The sequence below is a fragment of the Anneissia japonica genome, unplaced genomic scaffold, assembly GCF_011630105.1.
Source record: "Anneissia japonica isolate Jap-2015-1 unplaced genomic scaffold, ASM1163010v1 scaffold288307_len268549_cov174, whole genome shotgun sequence".
In the NCBI taxonomy this organism is placed as follows: Eukaryota; Metazoa; Echinodermata; class Crinoidea; order Comatulida; family Comatulidae; genus Anneissia; species Anneissia japonica.
Genome location: NW_022723954.1, coordinates 74,298 through 94,927, shown reverse-complemented (window position 1 = coordinate 94,927; position 20,630 = coordinate 74,298). Strand labels below are relative to the sequence as shown.

Sequence of the window (20,630 nt, the reverse complement as noted above, 5' to 3'; positions counted from 1 at the left end):
TAAAACTCAACAAAAATTAATTTTAATTAGTAATACAAAACTTACTTAGGCCCAGCCTAGATATATAATATAGAGTAGGCGATATACTTGACTGCCGAAGGTCTAGGCTACACGACGACCGCCGTCTGTGTACTGTTTTACCAGTGATAATGAATATTCATAGCAAATAATGCCTATTCACGAGTGTCATTTTAGAGCACCTGATTGGTCAATAGTTACTTCTGGGTAGGAATTTATCTCGGCTTTAAAAGATGCGTTCATTCCCTTTTTAATTGTTTATGTTACCTTTGTATTGCTAATCTGTAGAACATATGGTTTCTGGACAAAACAGCAAAAAAACCAAAACGGCAATGACCAAAACGGCAATAAACGTTAGATCGATGCCGGTAGGGTCAATTTTAGTCGAAAGGGATCAAAATGATAACAGTTTCATTGGACTAAATTCTTGCTTATGTTAACCACATACCTAAGATTATACTGACACTGGTTTCAAATGAAATAACTGACAACTTTGGTTTGTATCATATCTTTGTTGACTTCGTCGCCGAACGATGGCAGCAAACCAAAAACAAAATACATCATTGTACACCTTATTATGGCATGTGTAATGTACGGGACGAGTTCTCATCCCCGGCGTCACTAATTTGGATAAAGACGGCACGTACGAAATTATCTTCAATCACCTGATTTCACGATCTGCACATGACAATCGGGACGCTACATACCTCTCTCATTGTGTTGACGTTGGGAACATTTTACCTTCCTATCATGCACAATAATACTTTCTTCCTATTTACAATTAATTGGTAAAATTCGCACACAAATCATACGACGTCACTGACAACGCCGGAGACGGCAACTCGATTTTGAGATTAATTTTCCGAATAAAGTTATACTAAATAACTTCTAATGAAAAACTATTGTCTTCAGTTGTCTTTGTTGGTCATTCAACTGTCATTTTATCTATTTTTCAGTGATATTACCATTCTCAATAATCTATAAATCACCCACATAACAACGTCACGTTAGATCGATCGGTGGGGACGCCGTGGTGACGCCGGTAGGGTCAATTTTCGTCGGAAGGTATCAAGATGATAAACAGTTTCATTGGACTAAATTCTTGCTTATGTTAACCACATGCTTACCTAAGATTATACTGACACTGGTTTCAAATCACAGTCAAGTAGTTTAAAATCACCTTATTTTGCGATTTTTTACTTCTTAAAGAAAACTTTTATAGACCATTCTTATCTTTTATTGTAGTATTTTTTTGTCCTGCCTTGTGCGAATTTTATCTGTTTTGTACAATGTTTGGATCAGAAAAAAACTGAACTGATGATATACCAAAATAAATATTGAATCAGAATGGTCTGTTAATTTTATTTGAGTTGTATTTTTTAATGTTGTTATATTAGTAACAGCAGTTAAAATAAAACCATCAAACCGAGGTAAATACGAGTTAATAGCACCTTGAAGTAAATGAATAAGGTGCGAAATCATGAGCGGGTTTTGTAACGCCAATGGAACGTTACTTTCAATAACCTTTTAATTAACTATTAACTATTTAACTATTGTTAATTCGGTGATTCAATTATTAACTGTGTTGCCTACTGTTTATGGTCAACTGAAAACGTCATGCAAGCAGGTCCGTTTACTACGACGACTTCGGCATCATCAAGTGCTGCGTAAAATTTTAGGCGATTGTATAACCGCAATGTACAGTACAGTATACATTTTTATAACAATAACTATAATAATTAGTCTACACCTTCGGCTTAGACCTTCTAGGCCTAGTAGTATTTTATTTAGTCATTTTGCCAATTACCATACAGTATGTCATTCTGGAAGTGTTGCCGTTTTGGTTTATTGCCGTTTTGACTTATTGCCGTTTTAGTCCATTGATGTTCTGGTCTAAAAGTGTTGCCGTTTTGGTTTATTGCCGTTTTGACTTATTGCCGTTTTAGTCCATTGATGTTCTGGTCTAAAAGTGTTGCAGTTTTGGTTTTTTGCCGTTTTGACTTATTGCCGTTTTGACTTATTGCCGTTTTGACCTGTTCTCGAAAATATTTATTTTTTTCAATCTAAATGTTTCAAAATATATAATCTTTGAAAATTAATCAATATCAACTTTATAGGTTGTCTAGCCAGTTAGGTATGTAATTACACTGTAGATATCAACGTTAATGGCTATAATATTTCAAAGATACTACTACAACTTTAAAGATATTTTTTTTATCCAATTTGTTTTTCAAAATCATTAAATGCAGAAAATATAGCAGTTAAACAAACATTATATTTCACATTCTGAGTATACTACAAATTAATTTATTTCAAATACCATTATTTTTTTTCTTTAAATTTTATCAAGAATATTATTTCATATCCAAAACCTGTTTATATACATTTCTTTCTTAACAATGATAGTTAGTTCCAAAATTACTAATTTTGCTCCCTTTTTCAATATTCAAATAAGTTAGATTTGGTCCACTGCCATAATCATAATGAATACTGTGCAAATCTTCAGCCTGTTATTGTCAAGTGGAGATGATAGCATTTTCTGAATATAGTAAAACCCCTCTTTTGGGACAACCCTATTCAGGGGACAACTCACCTTTTTTGGTCCCAAAGGTGTCCCCTTAATAGGGGTTCTACTGTACATTACAAGCTACACTCTACCAGTACTGATCATTTCTAAATTAGTTATTATATATAAATTGCTACTGTCCTAAAATTTCACCTTTCAAAAATCTGTTTCTTATAGGCATTCCAAAATGTTTCTTCAAAACATTCTTTTAATGTCTTAGAATTATTTAATGTACAAAATAATTAAAAATTCCTCTATTGCCTTTCTTTGACATGGATCTATGATAAGATATGTCAACATTATCAGTTTATGATTTTAAATAGGTCCTATTTCGCATTACTGTAAATAACAAAAAATTAAAAAAAAGTGTGGACGAATGAGAGTAAATTATCTTCCTGGCAATAAAGTTATAAATGAAAGGTGTCAGTGAACATGAAAAACACACTCTAAAATAAGGTAGTAATATACAAGATGAAAAAACCAAGAAGAGCAGCCTCGTGGACTAACATTCAAATCCTGTACTATAGGAACACTATGCACTCTTCTCCTAAAGCCATTTTAAGCCATCAAATAAATAGCTGGCCAACCAGTAAAAATGTTGATATTGTAAGATAATAAAACCACTGACTAGGCCTAGGTAGTCTAGGCTGGCCTTCTTTCAATAAATGAACATCATTCCAGTCTATACCTAGGCTATGACTACATGTGTTGTTGTTTTTTTAAGTCATTAAACACCACTCAAAAGTGGTAACGTCTCACAATGCGTGCATAGCTGAATTTTTATAGACAATTACCCGTAATAATGTTTCAATTGGGAGAACACTGCTACTGATTATTAATTTATAAATTGTTAAATTTTTTTTCAGATCAACAATTTTAAACAAGGTTTTTCTGTTATGTGCGCTTCATTCATTAATTTTAAAAAATCAACTGATTTATTTCAAATTATTTTTAGGATTCAAGTACAGATTTTCTCAGAACTCTCCTTAATATTTTGCCGCTAGGTGATTTTGGTATTTCGCTGACGAACTCTACTCCACCTTTCAGTTTTTTGTATGGAGCCACTTGACCTGGCAAAATAAAAAAAATAAAAAAAATTATGAATTGAATTGCTTCAAATAGTTATAGTACAGGTATGTTAGATCAACTTATTAGTGACTGTGTGCGCTGAATGCAGATATCTAGCCCACTGGTTTTGTCATTGAATATTTTAATGAGATGCTGAGACCATTGAACCCATTTGCATCCTGGTGTGTGTCTTAACGGTAAGAGGATTTACAATTTGATTTACGCTTTTAAATATGTGCGCTGTCGTGACAAAATGAGTCACATAAATGAAAATTGAGCTGATGATATATTTAGATAGATAACCATAAGCTTTATTTTGGTCTTTGAATCATGTTCCTAGGTTGAGATTAAACCAGAGTAAAATCATTTTAAAGTTCAGATGTCTAAAAACATACTTAAGAGAAAATCACCTCTAAAGTTAAGCAACTGCTAAATTTTGTGTTGGTTTTCCTATCAATTCTGAAAAAAAGCTTTACAAAAGTTGCCTCAAAACATGATTGCCTCAGGTAACTAAACTCAGAACTATTGCTACTATGAATATTAAACTTAGCAGAAAAATTGAAACCCAATTTTTCTTAAAATATTACTTCAGATATATTTTCTTGAATATATCAAATTGACCCGATGTACCATACTGTAAGACTCATCTTGTCACGACAGCTCACATACACAAAAGCAAAATGCAAAGATAATATAAAAATATAAGAACCGGGGTAAAAACACTGATGTTATACATCTCGTTTTATTGGGTTTCCTTTTAAATACAAATAGTTGTGATATTTTTATTTATTTCTTCCTATGTATTTGTGATTATTCAAAATAGTAATGACATTTTAACATAATTATTTAATTTTCAGAAATCTTGGAAACACTTACTGCCAACAAACTCTTTGACTTGTTCTTCTGTGAGATCTTCAGACTTTCTGACAACATAAGCTTTTGGCAGTTCGCCAACTCCTTCCACCGGCACACCAATGACGGCAACGTCAGCTATTTGGGGATGAGTAAGACAAAGAGCTTCCAACTCTGCTGGTGCAACCTTTAAAAACAATTGTGTTGATTAAAAAAAATTATAGAGTAACTCTTTAGGCCCTAATTATCTTCTTATTGTCTTACTGGGTCCGCGCTAAGCGCAGACCCCACAACCTCGTTACCAAAACTTTAAAAGCATCCAGCGTCGCCAGTTTTGAACGAATGTGCAGGAAATTTTGTACACATAATCTAGAGGTGATTTCCAACAATTCATCACCCTTTTTTTAAGTTAGATCCCTGGGATCCCCCTACACTTACAAAATAAAACAGGAGTTTTAGCAAGGACTGTACATTACTGCCATAACCACTAGTAGGGCACGTCGACTGCATGGCGCGGTTGGTTAAGGATGTGTTCTAAAGAAGGTCGTGAGTTCAAATACTGTCTTGGTATTCATTTTTTTTTTTTTAATTTTAAGACATTTTTTTTTTTCAATTTTAAGACTTTTTTTTTTTCATATTAAGACTTTTTTTTCAATTTTAAGACATTCTAATTTTGTACAAATGAATATTCTACATAATAATTTTTTTTTGTACAAATATACATTCTAGTTACTTAAACATTTCTACCTTATTAGCTTTTCCAAAAACCCCAATATAATAACTTGCGCCTGTAACCGTATTGAAGGGTGGAGGAACGCCTGTACCGGTGAGCAGTCGTGTTTATTTGGTTGTTTCAGAAAAATGTACTATTTGAATGCTTATCCTAGATAATACCTTGGATTCTCTACCAATTCAATAATGAAGAGGGCTAAGCTTATTGAATTCTATTCAATTATTGATTAGAGGTAATTCTATTCTATAGGTATTGCTCGACACACAATAAACAAGATTAAATCGGGTATGGAGCACCCCCTCTATTATAAATAATATAAAATGTTAATATACGTTTCTGCAATTTTAAGTTTACAAGAAAATTAATAGAGACAATGTTACAAAATTATTTTATAAGAATATGTCAGATAAAGAACTACTAATAAATCAATCAGACGACCTTACCTGGAATCCTTTGACCTTAATCAATTCTTTCAGTCGGTCAACAATGAAAAAATGGCCTTGGTCATTATACTGCGCTATGTCTCCTGAAAATGTAAACAAAAACAAAGGATCAAAAGTATGGCAGGGTTAAGCCTACTGAGTTCAATAGTGCACAAGTTTCCAGTCATTGTCAGACAAGGAGGGGGTTACCACTATCACAAAAACCATCACTGCATCACCCAACCATTAATACTGCAGCCACCACTATTAAAGTATCATCACCATTATTACCACCACCACTATCACTGTTTCACCACTATCAGGTATCATCACCACCATTAGCACTGTGACACCACTATCAGAAGTATCATCTCTATCATTACCACATTATCACTGTGCTACCACTATCACAAAAACCATCATTCCCATCACCCCACCATTAGCACTGCAGCCACCACTATCAAAGTATTACCACCACCATTATCACTGTGCCACCACTATCAGAAGTAGCATCACTATCATTACTGCCACCATTATCACTGGGCTACCACTACCACAAAAACCATCACCTCCATCATCCCACCATTAGCATGGCAGCCACCACTATCAAAGTATCATCACCATCATTACCACCACCATTATCACTGTGCCACCACTAAGTATCATCACTATCATTACCACCACCAATTGCACTGTGCTACCACTATCACAAAAACCATCACTGCCATCACCTCACCATTAGCATCATCACCATCTACTAGCACTATTACCACTAACACCATTAACTAACCTGTGTGGAAAAATCCATCAGAATCAATGCACTCCCTAGTAGCTTGCTCATTCTTCCAATACCCTTTCATCACCTGAGGGCCTCGGATCCACAATTCACCATCTTTGTTAACAGGCAAACTCTCCCCTGATGAGACATCTACTACCTATTGATATGAAAAACACAATTATATCCTTCACTTTAAAGAGTGCACTGTGTGTACAAAAGACAGCGTATTGCCAATAAAAATAGTCTACATCATGTGCAGTGTTTTATTTACAATTATATCTGGCACCACCCCCACCCCCCACCCACAAAATCAATTCTGAGTGAATAAAACACAAGGACACAAGCGACTTCCACAGCGAAAGTTCCGAGCCCCCTGACCTCAAGGTTGGGAGTCCAAGCCACAACCGATGCGCCAACCGCTTCCAACTTTGAACACACTTGAAATTAATCCTTGGGCAAGGCACTTTATCTACGTTTGTCTCTCTCTACCCAGAAGTATAAATGGGTACCCAGTGGTTTACTACTGGGGAGGAAAAAATGCGGTGTGGAAAGGAACTGGCCACCCTACCACACAATACCGAGGCTTAGTACAATGGGCTCACAGCTCATTCCTCTACTTTCAGTAATGAATACGGGTACTACCTTTACCTTTAGTTAGTGTTAGGTCCACGTGACTAAAAAATGAAAAATACATTTTTTAACATATTCTCAATCTTTACACTGTAAGCTTGAAAATGATGGGTCATACAGGAACTGACTTACTATTGCCAAAGTTATGAGAAAAGGTGACTTCTCTATACTAAAGTATACGACATTGCCACATTCTTATGATAATCACTCACTTTAACATTTAGCAAAACTAGTACTCTGCTTTTGGAATGGCATGCCTCTTATGTTGACATAAAAAATCTCTTGAATCATTCTTTATTGATATTCAGATATGAAATATACAAAACAAAAACCAGGATGCAGCCTGACTTAACAGGCTTACGCAGACAAAAGGCAGTTCAAATATAAAAAACATGAAGCACAAAAAGAGAAACATTAAGGTAAAACATTAAAACTCAATATATAAAAAGATCATTCAAAATTTAGGTTTAACAATTATTTACAAATTAATTATTAAAAATTATAATTTACAGTTAAGCCATTTATAAAAAAGAAAAACATCTAGATGTGTATAAGAGACAGAAATTAGGTTTTACAATTTTTGCCAATATTATTTTCAATTCCAAGCATAACCTCATCATCTGTGACAGGTCCCTCACATTTTCTCAGACATTTGAGTGTCTTGCATTCCAAATCGAATATGAACATTAAAACTCAATATATAAAAAGATCATTCAAAATTTAGGTTTAACAATTATTTACAAATTAATTATTAAAAATTATAATTTACAGTTTAGCCATTTATAAAAAAGAAAAAAATTTTAGATTTACAATTTCATTTACAAAATTATTTATTCAAAATTAGGTTTTACAATTTTTGCCAATATTATTTTCAATTCCAAGCATAACCTCATCATCTGTGGCAGGTCCCTCACATTTTCTCAGACATTTGAGTGTCTTGCATTCCAAATCGAATATGAACATATAAGTGCTGTTTCGCATAATTTCTTTTTAATAGCTTGCGATTTACTCGGCTTAACCTTGATGAATTGCTTTATTCTGTTCTCATTATCCCTACTTATAAAACCACTGCTACTGATTTCGCAGCAGTTAAGTTTGCATTTGTAACCTCTCATTATAATATCTCCAACTAATCTTTGGTATTTTTCCTCTTTGCGCTCATGGGCTTTGGAGATATTTCCTTCAAAGGGTACAGTTAATTCATTAAGATAAACATTTTTCCCGTTAATTAATACAACACCAGGTTTACTACTGGTAGGTAGAACATTAGGCGAAATGGTTCCACCGGCTGTGGACATTCTGGGTAAGTCAGCAAAAAGATCACTATATTTCGTATTATCTTAAATAAAATTGACAATGTGTGCAAGACGACAATTGTGACGCCATGTGAACCTTCCTTGGGTGAGGGAAGTTGGACAACCTTTTAATATATGGTGGAGAGTTTCTTTGTTGCCACACATTTAACATAATACATTTGTACGCTTTCCCCGTCTGCAAAGGTTAGAGAGCGTGGGGAGAACGTCGATAGAGGATTTAACTGCAAAACTTAGTATTCCCTTTGGCAAGTCATATACAAGATTTTATTGGTGAAATCATTGGTATACTATAATACCTTAGCTTCTGTATTTGGCACCAGTGGTCCTGGGCTTGCTGGGATAAAATTGTCTGGTTTGGGTAGATTTGTAACTGGGCTTGTTTCTGTTAGTCCATAACCTAGAAATAATGAACAAACAGTAAAATATTGACCCTGGGTCACATTTGATAAGCAAATTAGATTATCATGTACCATAGTCCTTGTAGGGATTCCATGCTCACCTTGTCTTATGCAAGGAATGTCAAGACGTTTCTGTACAGCTGCGATGAGTTCGTCACCAAGAGGTGCAGCTCCACATGTAACGATTTGCAGGCTTGAAAGATCGTACTTATCCACAAGAGGATGCTTAGCGAGAAAGAGGATAACTGGCGGAACAACTGGCATGTGAGTGATCTGTTAAACAATTCAAAGTATACAGACCTATAATAACTGGGTTAACCAGAAGGCAATCAATTCAAAGTATACAGACCTATAATAACTGGGTTAACCTGAAGGAAATCAAAATTCATTTCTACCATACACATACCAGCTTAACACTAAGGCCTAAAAAAAAAGGTTTGTTTGCTGTCACATTGTAAATATATAGCTGAAGGGGCAGGCAGAAAAAAGTTGTTGTTTTTTTTTTTATTATTACCAAAACGGTCTGTCTGGAGGTTTGTAGAAGATAAAAGGTGGGATAAAAATTTGTTTTTTAAATGTAGAAACTGAATATATGTAAGCTATAGGTCTCCTTGCAAGTTGGGGCTAATTGTTTTTGTGGTTTGGGATTGGAAGAGGGATCTTTAATTGGAGTAAGACATAAGATTGAAATAAACTACTGCACTATGTATTAGGTCAAGCTCACAAACTTTAGTTACTTATTAAATGTGTAAAATCAAAATCGTGTCAAAAAAAAAAAGATTAATTAACTTAAAAAAAACGTCCCTCATTTTTCAGATTTTAGGGGTGGCGGATGATGGTATACAAGCAAGTTTTTTTTTAGGCCTAATCACCAGACAATCTCACTCCTTTACATAAGGTAGCTGTTTTTAAGACATAGTTAAGTATTTTGTTGCTATTGTATTTTGTGTGGTTGATATTTATTGTGACGTGTATGTATATTGTGTAAGCTCATGAAAACAAATTTCATGTGCATTTTTATATATGACAATGAATTCAATCTTAAATCTGCATCATGATAAATGATTTGATAATCATGATGAATGATTTGAAACTACAAAAAAAATCTTCTCAAAATGAATTTAGCAACAAAAGCAATTCCTAAATTACCATAAATTAAAACTACCTACTAATTACGATACTAACTTTTTACCTCTTTTGCAGCATACCTTGTAATCTTGTATAGTCTTCAAGAACAATTCAGGTTCAAAACGTGGTATGGTCACTACTCTCGTCCCCTGATAGAGGGAGCTCATCAACACGGCTGTCATCCCAAAGATATGGAAAATCGGCAGAAGACAAAGCGTGTTTGCTTCTATATCCGAGCCTGGTAAAGTATAAGTGTTCAAGTCTCGACTGAAATCAAAAAAGTATAATAGTACACACTAATATGCTGGACTGCTTTCCAGTGGTGTATATAGCAGGGCAGGATCCAGAGATGTCTATAAAAGGGGAAAAAGGGGGGGGGGGCAAAAGAGATAATACAATTCTGAAATTGTTGTGTTATAGATGCATGAAAATATCCTCTGAGGCATTTTGGGCAATCAATATTTTTTATTTTTTATCTTCCAAAAGGGGGGGCCTCGGGTGCCTCCCCAGCATCCCCCCAAATCCGTCCCTGTATGGGGGGGGGGAGTGAGTGAAGCCCCAGTTACCCCCACCCATTGAAAATGTCTCAAGCAAAAAAATTGTGCTCAACTAGTTAAAAATCCCCATATGTTGCTACATAGGGCCCCATTGCTTAATCATCGAGACCTCCAACTCCACCTTCATGTCCCCTTCCCCAATCAGCCTCCTATTTCAAGATTCCTTACCACACACCACTGATCCTTTCACTTCTTGGATGCTCTTTCCCAGGCCTGGGAAAAAATTAATTGTTTTTCCGACCATGAAGATTTTCTTGAGCACGCCTTCAGTACTAAACAGTAGTACATTTAGTGGTATAGAACAAGCATAATATTATATTTATGCATTACATCGTGATGTGAAAAAAAAAAAATTGTTCCTCCCTAACATGCCTTCGGGTTAAAGGTCAATTCCTCCGACTGCGGGTCGCGCTGCCGCATACCTTTTTCCACCCCTGGCTGCTCTTTCCCTTTACATTGTCTCTCCTAGGAATACATCCCTGTAGATGAATCTACAGTACAGGCCTGCTTAATAATATGTGTAGAGTGACTCACTTTATTTGGCACTGATTTGCTACCATATTGTGGTGTGTAAGCATCACCCCTTTAGGTAGTCCTGTGGTTCCACTGGAATACGGTAAAGCACAAACATCCTGAAATACATCCAGTGAAATGCTTGCAAAAGCACTGCCGTCATCATTCAGTAACTTGGAAAAGGATGTGGCGCCCTCTGCCTCTCCAAATACATAGACATCCTGTGGGTGGAAACAAAAACTTAGTACAGTACATTAGAATTAAATACACAAATCAATGGTGATGTTGCTAGTCTATGAGTGAATACTCACCTGGATAAACTATTCAGGATTTATTTACTGAAAATGCATTGTCAATTTATTTTTTTCTTATTTATTTACAAATAACTTCACATGCCACAGTTCCTATTACTTGGAAATTACCTACAGTATACAATACTTATTTATACTAAATTCAGGAGAAGATATGTTTTAAATGTTCTACGTTTACAATTGTTAATATAATGCCTGTTATTTTACTTTTACGTGCTTGGCGCCATCCTGTTTTTGTGGGGTGTTCTCTTTCGGGAGAGATTAGGCAATTAGGCGGTTGTTCAGGTAAGCATTCACGAAATAGACATAATGACTTTAACTTGCAGTTATCAAGCAAACAACTAATTCCTACTGTACAAATGTTCTACTCCGTAAGAGTCAAATTTTTCAGTTTTCTGCCATTCAGTGCACATGCCTTCTCCACAGCAGGGGGATGGGCCAGAATACTGGGGTAATCCCTTACTCTTATAGATTTTCCTATTACCACATTATTATATATAAACAACTTTAACCAAACAACTTCAAAAAAAATGACTTGAGAGTGACGAGGTCACATGGTTTGAAAAATGAAGGCTCCAGCCCAAGTCCTCTCCATTAATCCAATTCACTTCCCTTCAGGTCAATCTCCACCCTTATCCCTAATCCCTTAGCTCCAATCAAATCTGATCCCACCATCCCCAACCATGGGCTAAATCTGTTCCTGCCAACCCCAATGACTTGGCTCCAACTCAAATTCTCTCCCTTCAAACCCAATTGCATTCTTCCAACCCTTAGCATTAATCATTAATTAGTATACAACTGATCTTGATACTATTATTATGTACTGTAATCTACAAATTAATCTATTTTGGACTTTTCAATGTTTACAAACAGATCAAACTTCGTATCACAGTACTTGTAGACCTGATATTCTGTATAATATCTGACCTACTGCTAATCTTTCTATTTGTCAGGACTTTGAATATCAACTATAGTACGAACCAACTTAGAACAATTCTCTAAAAAATAATCCTATATCTTCTAACAGGCCTCTGGTGTTATATAAAGTAAAGAGATATTAAGAGGCTATGGATAAATCAATCATGAAACCAGGGAAAAAGCAATTAAAAGTTAAAAGGAATAAATAATGAAGAGGTTCTTAAAGCTTTTAACTCAAAATTATTTTTAGCTGACGTTCTTAGTAATTATTATATTATTCAATTTTAATCAATACAGATACAAACTGTATAAAAAATCTGCAAAATAAAAAAAAATTACAAATAACTCAATATATACTTTTTTAAAGCCTTGTTTACAAAAAGAGTTGATGGGCTTCATTGACAGGCTCTGTGGAAATACTGGTAGTATTGCAAAATATTCCCATAATAGTGATACCCGTAGAGTTTTAATTACCATAGACGACAGATGTTCCAGTATAAAAAAGCATCAACTGCTTAAAACACAGAATTATGACATCATACAGGTTGTATCTTTAGATCTCCAATTAGTCCATGAGACCACCGACTAGTGCTGTCTGGTAGAGCCTCGTAGAGGACGCGTTAAGAATGACAAAATATACTCTGTGTTTACTGGAACAGTCTTCCGCCCCATAACATTCCATAATCAAGTAGGCGCATAGCTCTTGTTCCAATATTTGTATCCACACCTGGGCCGTATCTATATACTGTCTTGGTTTGGCATTGACGGTTCATTAGCGATGCTGCAGTTGAACGTCGGGCTAGCCTAGGCCCTGCTCAAGCTGGTCATAACGTTTGGTTATCATCTTTACCCTAGCTGCACTGATGAGGCCTAGAAGGCCGAAACGGATCCGTCTGCAGATATTGGGATTTTTTCCAGTGGATATTTAGTTTGTTTTGTCATTCTTGATCGGATTTTCTCTACTGTTCCGTTTAAACTTTATATTATCATTATTTGCATTTATGTGGCTGCTCGTTGTTTTTATGGGTTTATCCCATTTGCCTTTAAATTTATATATATATATATATATATATACATATATATATATATACATATATATATACACATATATAAATAAATAAAAAGCGAGGTTCAACAGTAGCTTTGATTAGACATTTTATTATTTAGACAGAAAGCCAGAGCGGTAATACAAAGGGTTCAATTAGTTCAGTCAGATTAAGGATTGATAAACAATGAAAGGGATTAAAGTGATAAACATAAGTTAAGTAGCAACATTACATGGGAAAGATGTTAGCCATAGATGAAGTGCCTTGCCCAAGAACACAAGTGATTTGCACAGCAAGAGTTTGATACCCCCGACCTCAAGAATGGGAGTCCAAGCCACAACTAATGCGCCAACAACTTTTACACACAATAGGAGGCAATAGCAATAATCAATGAAGAGCCAAACCATCAACAAATTTCTCCCTAGACGTCTCCCCCCCACCCCACTGCCACTTAAATCCTGATTGCCAGGCGCCCAATAATAGCCAAGTAGCCTTTATCCTGAAGTGTATCTTTTAGTCATGTTTTTAATGAGAACCAGCAAACACACATTGCTGTTAAGTTTAACGAGTTTCTACACAATTTCATTACTGTACTAAAGACAATATACTCTTGTTTATGATTCCAAAAACAAATACAAACCCTGCACAATTCCTAATATACATAAATATAAAGGATGAGTATCCATCACGTGCATATTTCATACTGTATGCCCATATATAGTCATAATGTATCATATGACCGTGATGTCATGTCATCATGACCACAGTTAGGCATGTCCCATGTTTTTTGTCAAATCAAATTTGGACAGGTGTTTAACAGTTGTTTTCAAACAATACCAGTAATACATTGCATGGGTATTAGTACCAATGCACATACAGTTGAACTTGCCTAAAGTCGAATCCAAAATGCCATTGATATATTGTTCGACTTTAATAGATAAAATTTGACTTACAGATTGTTAAATAATGAAAAAAACAATTTGGGATGTAATTGACTTAGAAATTATTCGACTGGCACAGTCGACTTATGCAAGTTTAACTGTAGTACATCTATGAATGATTTTGCATTACGAGCATTTCACAATTTTAGGTCTCCATCTAACTAAAGACTTCACCAATTAAACACCACTTTCCTGTGGTCACAATTTAACAAATAATGTTTTTATCTTTATTATACTAATTAGAGACCAAAGCTGGTAAAGACCAAGGGAACTCCAGTAACAAAAGTGGTCTTTAACTGAAGGGAGACCAGGGGTGGATTGCTATAAAACTGTCTTAACTGGTAGTCTCAAATCCTCGAATAAAGCCAGCTTTATCACTTAGACAGTCATAAGACCATTGCTATAAAACAGTCTTCCCTAAGACCGCTTTGAGTATTGAAACGCAAACAAGCACTCCCTGGTAACGTAAGATCGGGAGCAACATCATGCGTGCTTGAAGCACGCAAAAGTATCGAAATGAATGTAAATAAACGTAGACCTATTATTACAGACGCTGAGAAGTGTGCGGAATATTCGTCCTTCAGTTCTCCGACTTTGACAATCTAGGCCTAGTTCTTGCCATTGCACTGTTGAATTAAATCAGCAGAATGCCATGATGAAAATGATTTAAGACTGTTTTAAGCTTCCTCCGAGTAGGCTTTAAAATTTAAGACGGCTAACTGGTTAGACTGGTATAGCAATGGTCTATAAACATAGACCAGTAGTGACGTCACGATTTTAGCCGGCTAACCGTTAAGATCGTCTAAAGAGCGCTTATAGCAGTCCGCTCCTGTATTTCAAATTTTAAAGATGTATATAATTGTCCCATGCTAAATATTAAAAAAAATCATAAAAAATAATTTTTGAAATTAACTTGCCCATTTTGAAGTATCATTTAAAAAGTTATCAACTTGAACACAGAAATTAGTGTTTTTAAAAAATGTCTAAGTTTAATGTCAGTTTACAGCGAAAAATGATAAAAACACTTCCAGTCACTGGAAGTGTTTTATTATTTTTATTATAATTTGTTGGTTAAAAAATCAGGGCACACATTTTTTAAATTCAATCATTTCTATGCACAAGATAATTTGTATGTTATTGCAAAATGAGCAAGTTTATTTCAAACTTATTTTTTTTATTATTTTTGACATTAGCAAGGGACAACATCTTTAATTGCAGTCAAATCAATTTGAAATCATTGGAATAGTACAGTAACTAACATATTTAACAAAATAACAATATTAATTACCTGTATATTAAAATGTATTAATTATTATATTAATTACCTGTATATCAAAATGTATTTGACTTACTTTAAGAAATGGTGCTTGTTTTTTAGCAGTGGAAACCGTATCTAAAAGGGCTGGTATTGTAACTATATATTCAGCCTCACAGTTATTCAATTGAAATGTTAGCTCCTCTGTTAAGAAACAAACAAAATGGAATTTCGTTGTCAATAACAAAATGGGTCATCCTTCTTTATTTGGGGGAGTGGGGAGAGTACTTTTTTTTTATGCGAGACTTATTTTAAACCTTGTTTAGGGAACCTGCTACCCGCAAATAATGATGATTTTGAATAAAAATTAAATTAAATTTTTGGCCAATTAGCGTACCCGCAAAAAATTAAAAGGTTTACTTTATTTTCATTTTTCATGTCTTGAAAATCTCCAAAGATATGTATGTTTCTTCCTAATTATATAAAATTAAAGCATTTAACCATCCCATTACTACACTTTTACCAAAAGGTTGATTAATCTCAGATATTGAATCCTGACACGATGGCGTGCATTTTGATACTTGAAGTATGTTTATACTATCTTACACTGTTTATATTTACCAATAAAATTTTATTTTTATTTTCTCCTCCATCTGAATGTTTTTTTTTGGCAAAATTATTTGCTAATAAGAAAACAAAACTTTATTTTTTTTTCCGCCTTCCTCTGTTGATCTTTAAACATATACATTCGCAAAACACAGAATAAAAAAAGTTCAAATACCCAGAAAACCAGCAGAAACCACCTTCTAATTTGTTAGTATCCTGGTAAAGTATGCAAGGTACATGAAGGCGTTTAGTGCTGTACCTTACGGTATTCCATGAAATCATTAGCATCATAATGTTTACTAGATTAAAAAAACATCATTAAAAATAATTTCTTAAAAAAACAGACAATACACTAATTTACATGAGAATAATATGCATGGCAGAAAAACTGCCTGATGAGATTTTTAACAGACTTTTACAGACAGAATTTAGGTTAAAAAATATTCTTTATTTGCACCAAGGATTGTCAATAGCGAATATCACTGTCCTACTTGCCCTTACACAAGACAAACATACACACATGATACTTTACACAAACTAAATCTCAATATGAGGTTTAGAGAGTGGTCTTACACGATACTTTACATAAACTAAGTCTCAATTATGAGGTTTAGGGAGTGGTCTTACACGATACTTTACAAAAACTAAATCTCAATTATGAGGTTTAGAGAGTGGAGTTGTTTTGGTGGTGAGAACAAATCCTGCAACACTGACAGGAATCAAACCCAGCACCCTGGAATTAGAAGGTAGACAATTAATAGATTTAAATAATAAATAAAATATGTTTAAAATAAAATTAAAGAAGCCTGACCTGATGTGTATGCTGGGTTAATTGTGGTTACGACTCCCCCTGCCATTACAATACCAAAAAACATTGCAATATATTCAGCTGAATTGGGGCTAAAAACAGCGAAGCGGTCGCCTTTCTTGAAACCAATCCGTGCAAGTCCACTTGCGATGCGCTCTGATACGTGGCGTAATTCACTGAAGGCATATTGCGTTTTTGATACAGCATCTTCCTATGACATAACAAAATAAACAAATATTTAAAACACATTTATAGTTAAAACAAATAATAGAGGTTATGTAGTAGCGGAAGATGATGATGATGATGATGATGATGATGAATGGTAAATAGTGTATTAAGTGAATAATGAAACTTGCATAAAAAACTGATTAAAAACACTGTTTTGAGCTAAAAGGTTTATACACATTTTCAATATATTGACTCACTCACAGGAGTGATTATCTTATCCATCTTAAGTGTTATCGTACCGAATATTCAGCACGTTCCCAAATACTTATGAAAAAATTCGCAAGTGATTTGGGTGGGAATCGAACCTACAACCTACAGATAACTATCATGGTGTCATAGCCACTAAACCACGGAGTTGGCACTTGTTGAATTCTTTCCCCCAGTAGCAGCGGGTACTGCAAATGTTATTTAGATGTTTTTTTTGTGTTTTGTGATGTTTTTTTGCATCAGACATGCAAAAAAACAACACTCCTATTTTCTTGATGCAACACATTAATATAAAATTGATTGTTTATTAATTATTAGCTTTATATTGAAAATAATGAAGAGAAAAAAAGACTTTGCCATTTATTAAATGCATTAATAAGTTCCTATTAGTCTTTTGAAATACCCTTCATTTGCTGGTATTCAATCAAAGGATTAATATATTTAGAAAAACCAAATCAAATTTATTTCTCTTGCAAAAATTTTTCTTTATTTCTATTACACCCACCCTGCCTTAAAATCTTCAAAAATAAAATGTGTATTTTTTCCTTATGTAAATTTAAAGCATTTAACCATCCCATTACTACACTGTTTACATTCACCAATAACATTTTAATTTTATTTTTATGGATGTTTTGGCAAAACTACCTGTATTTGCTAAATAAGACAACAAAATTTTTTTTTTTTTTCCGCTCTCCTTTGACGATCTTTAAAAAAATAAGTTTTCAAAACAAGATATAAAAAAAGTCTCGCTAAAGTGCAAATAATTGTTATTTCATGTAGGCAAATTAATAAATAAATCAATAATAACCTTTAGAAAGTGACTTGCCTGGACTATCTTAGAATTACAAATAATACACAAACACTGAGATGGGATTCAAGTAGGTACTTCAGTAGAAATCAGTAAAACAAACAGACACAAATGATGTAAGTACATAAGTATTATTTTAAAGTACATAATCTGAGTAGCTTGTTTAGTATCATGCCGTGTGTCACTGTATAGAATCACGGTAAACATCAATAACCAGGAAGTGCTGTATCACAGGAACTGTGCTTCACTGCTTTCAGTTTCCCCGGTCAAAGTCATGCAACAGCAAAGTGGGGTAATTCATCAAGCCCATCAGTGGACTTGAATATCATCAATGAAACTCCAGCTAAAATTTCAGATCACTACTGCATTACACCAACTAATAGCATCAAGTATACCAGTAAATTATTTCCAACATAAGCGGTTAATAGTACAGACAATGTTGTTACACTGACATAAAAGTACAGGTAGACAATACATATGAATATTATCGTATCATCAATAAAGAAAGCTTTGAAATCTGCAACAATATTGTGAATTCTTTGACCTACAACATAAATTTGGAGAATACAACAACTCCAAATCATTGCACACGTAGGTTAAGGTTCCTCAATAATTAATATAATCAAGATAATGCTCAGTGGCGTATATCCAGGAATTTGAGATAGAGGGTGCCCAGGGAGGGATTTTGACAGATGGCAAATCTATACCACCTCAGCCAAACCATGGTCGGGGCTGAGGTAAGAAAATTTATAATTATGGCACCTCCAGATGGCAGGAAATGGCACTCTCAGACCTAAACGAGACTATAATTTTCCTTTTTCCTCAATCTTTTTATACTTTAAAAAGACTTACACCAGAGTCTCAAAGTGCTCAAAGCATAGAGTAGCTGTAACTTTCTTTTCCCCTAGAAAGATCTCTTTATGATTTGAAAGCCAGTTTTCCACTGGGCGAATTTATTTGCGCGAATCAGAGTTTTCGCTTCAGCCAGATCGGTAGTTCGAACTGTTTCTACTTTTTGCAAAGCGAAAAAAAATGCACAACCATTCAGAGCCCGGAAAGCGAAACAACGCTTTCCATTCGCGCGAATAAATTTGCCTAATGGAAAACCAGCTTTATGAGTTAATAGAGTCTGAGTCACGTATTAGCTCCACAATGCCAGCTTTTCTCTCATATGCTGACAACAAAATAACAATTAAAAACAAAATAAATACATGAATATTTACCACAGCTATTTTGTCCCCATATTCAGGAAATTTTTCCATCAAATACTCCAGAAGCGGCACTTCGGGTATGTGGACATCAGGGTGGGGACTCCTTAGGATTCCTGCCTCACTACTGCTGGATTGACAACGAGAGACTGAAAAATAAGGCATAAATCTTAACGATTGAAATATAATTTTCTTTTTTTTATACTTAAAATATAATGCGATGTATAACACTTCCACGAATAGTGTTTTGTAATAAAGATAATTTTCATTTTTATTTAAAAACTAATGTATGTATTTTTAATTTGTTTTTAATACAACTATTGATACAAAATATTTAAAAAATAGTTAAAATCAAACACTAAGAAATAAGGTGGAAGGTTCTATGAATCTACCGAACACTCCAACAAAACTAAACTATTGTGTTTTAAAGCCCAATAATGTGCTTATTATAGTACAATATTTTACTTTTCCATAATCTCAAATTATAATACTGTAATGCCTATCTGTGTTTCCCATAACCTCACAATGATACTGTAACTGCCTATCTGTGTATTACTACAATGCAAACCGTACATGTTTCATATATATCAGATCCAAAAAAAAAAAAAAGTTTTTTTGTTTTGCTCTTCCTTTTTAAAGTGTATCACTTTTATCGTTGCTGCCTACTTACCTCCCATACCATCCTTTATTTCAGGGAGGTTTTTGAGGGGTAGATATTTGAGGAAGTATTTTTTGAATGTTTGTGTATACAATTGTAATACTAAATAAATCGGGTATTGACAAACTACGGGTCAGCGAGGCATGCGATTCATGCAGGCCATCTACCCTTGTGACTATGGTGGTCAACCGCATTTCATGCGAGGTGGATGGTATAACTGCCGTATTGTACCAAAAGTGCGAGGCACCTTAAAACACGCTACAAATCCGTAAAAGTGACAATGACAATGTTTTAATATAGATGATGATGTACATATGAACTTCCCATTGAGTACTACTAAAATCAAATGATTTGCTTGTATCAAAAAGTCAACCCAGCCCGGCCATATTGCTGGCCTTTATAGGAATCGCGACGGAGGCACCCTCGCTAACTTTGAAATGATTCAACCATACAGGAACTGGAGAGGGCGCCCAATGAGAGGAGAGTTCTCAATAGACGAATTGTACAACCTGCATGTTTGATCATGTTTAATGATAATTGATGTTATTGATCTTAGATGTATTATGATAGATTAATAAATAAATAATAAATGAATAGAATATATATAAATATATAAATATATATATATACTGTATATATATACTGTATATATATACA

At 34.4% G+C, this 20,630-nt stretch overlaps 1 protein-coding gene across 2 annotated transcripts; it reads right to left on the bottom strand.

Annotated features, from left to right (window-relative positions):
• Positions 1 to 2,302: 2,302 nt before the first annotated feature.
• LOC117112444 (4-coumarate--CoA ligase 1-like) lies at positions 2,303 to 19,495 on the bottom strand. 2 transcript variants are annotated; one of them, XM_033255527.1, is made up of 12 exons: positions 19,331 to 19,495; positions 16,868 to 17,075; positions 15,548 to 15,654; positions 11,001 to 11,200; positions 9,990 to 10,176; positions 8,883 to 9,054; positions 8,680 to 8,780; positions 6,450 to 6,594; positions 5,681 to 5,763; positions 4,529 to 4,691; positions 3,513 to 3,654; positions 2,303 to 3,408 (listed from the first exon to the last, which is right to left on the bottom strand). In XM_033255527.1, exons 1-11 carry the CDS (start codon positions 19,478 to 19,480, stop codon positions 3,536 to 3,538), a joined length of 1,635 nt encoding a protein of 544 aa, XP_033111418.1. In that variant the 5' UTR covers positions 19,481 to 19,495; the 3' UTR covers positions 2,303 to 3,408; positions 3,513 to 3,535. The 2 variants fall into 2 exon arrangements, with proteins under 2 accessions (XP_033111418.1, XP_033111417.1); XM_033255526.1 differs by having other exon boundaries at positions 2,303 to 3,654.
• Between the last annotated feature and the right edge of the window lie 1,135 nt (positions 19,496 to 20,630).

Excerpts from the sequence above, each read along its gene's own strand:
- LOC117112444 (XM_033255526.1), bottom strand. The coding sequence starts at position 19,480 with ATGCCTTATTTTTCAGTCTCTCGTTGTCAATCCAGCAGTAGTGAGGCA. Across the intron at positions 11,201-15,547 it reads AACAAGCACCATTTCTTAAA|GATGTCTATGTATTTGGAGA; the intron begins GTAAGTCAAATA and ends TTCCACCCACAG. Across the intron at positions 9,055-9,989 it reads AGACTATACAAGATTACAAG|ATCACTCACATGCCAGTTGT; the intron begins GTATGCTGCAAA and ends ATTGTTTAACAG.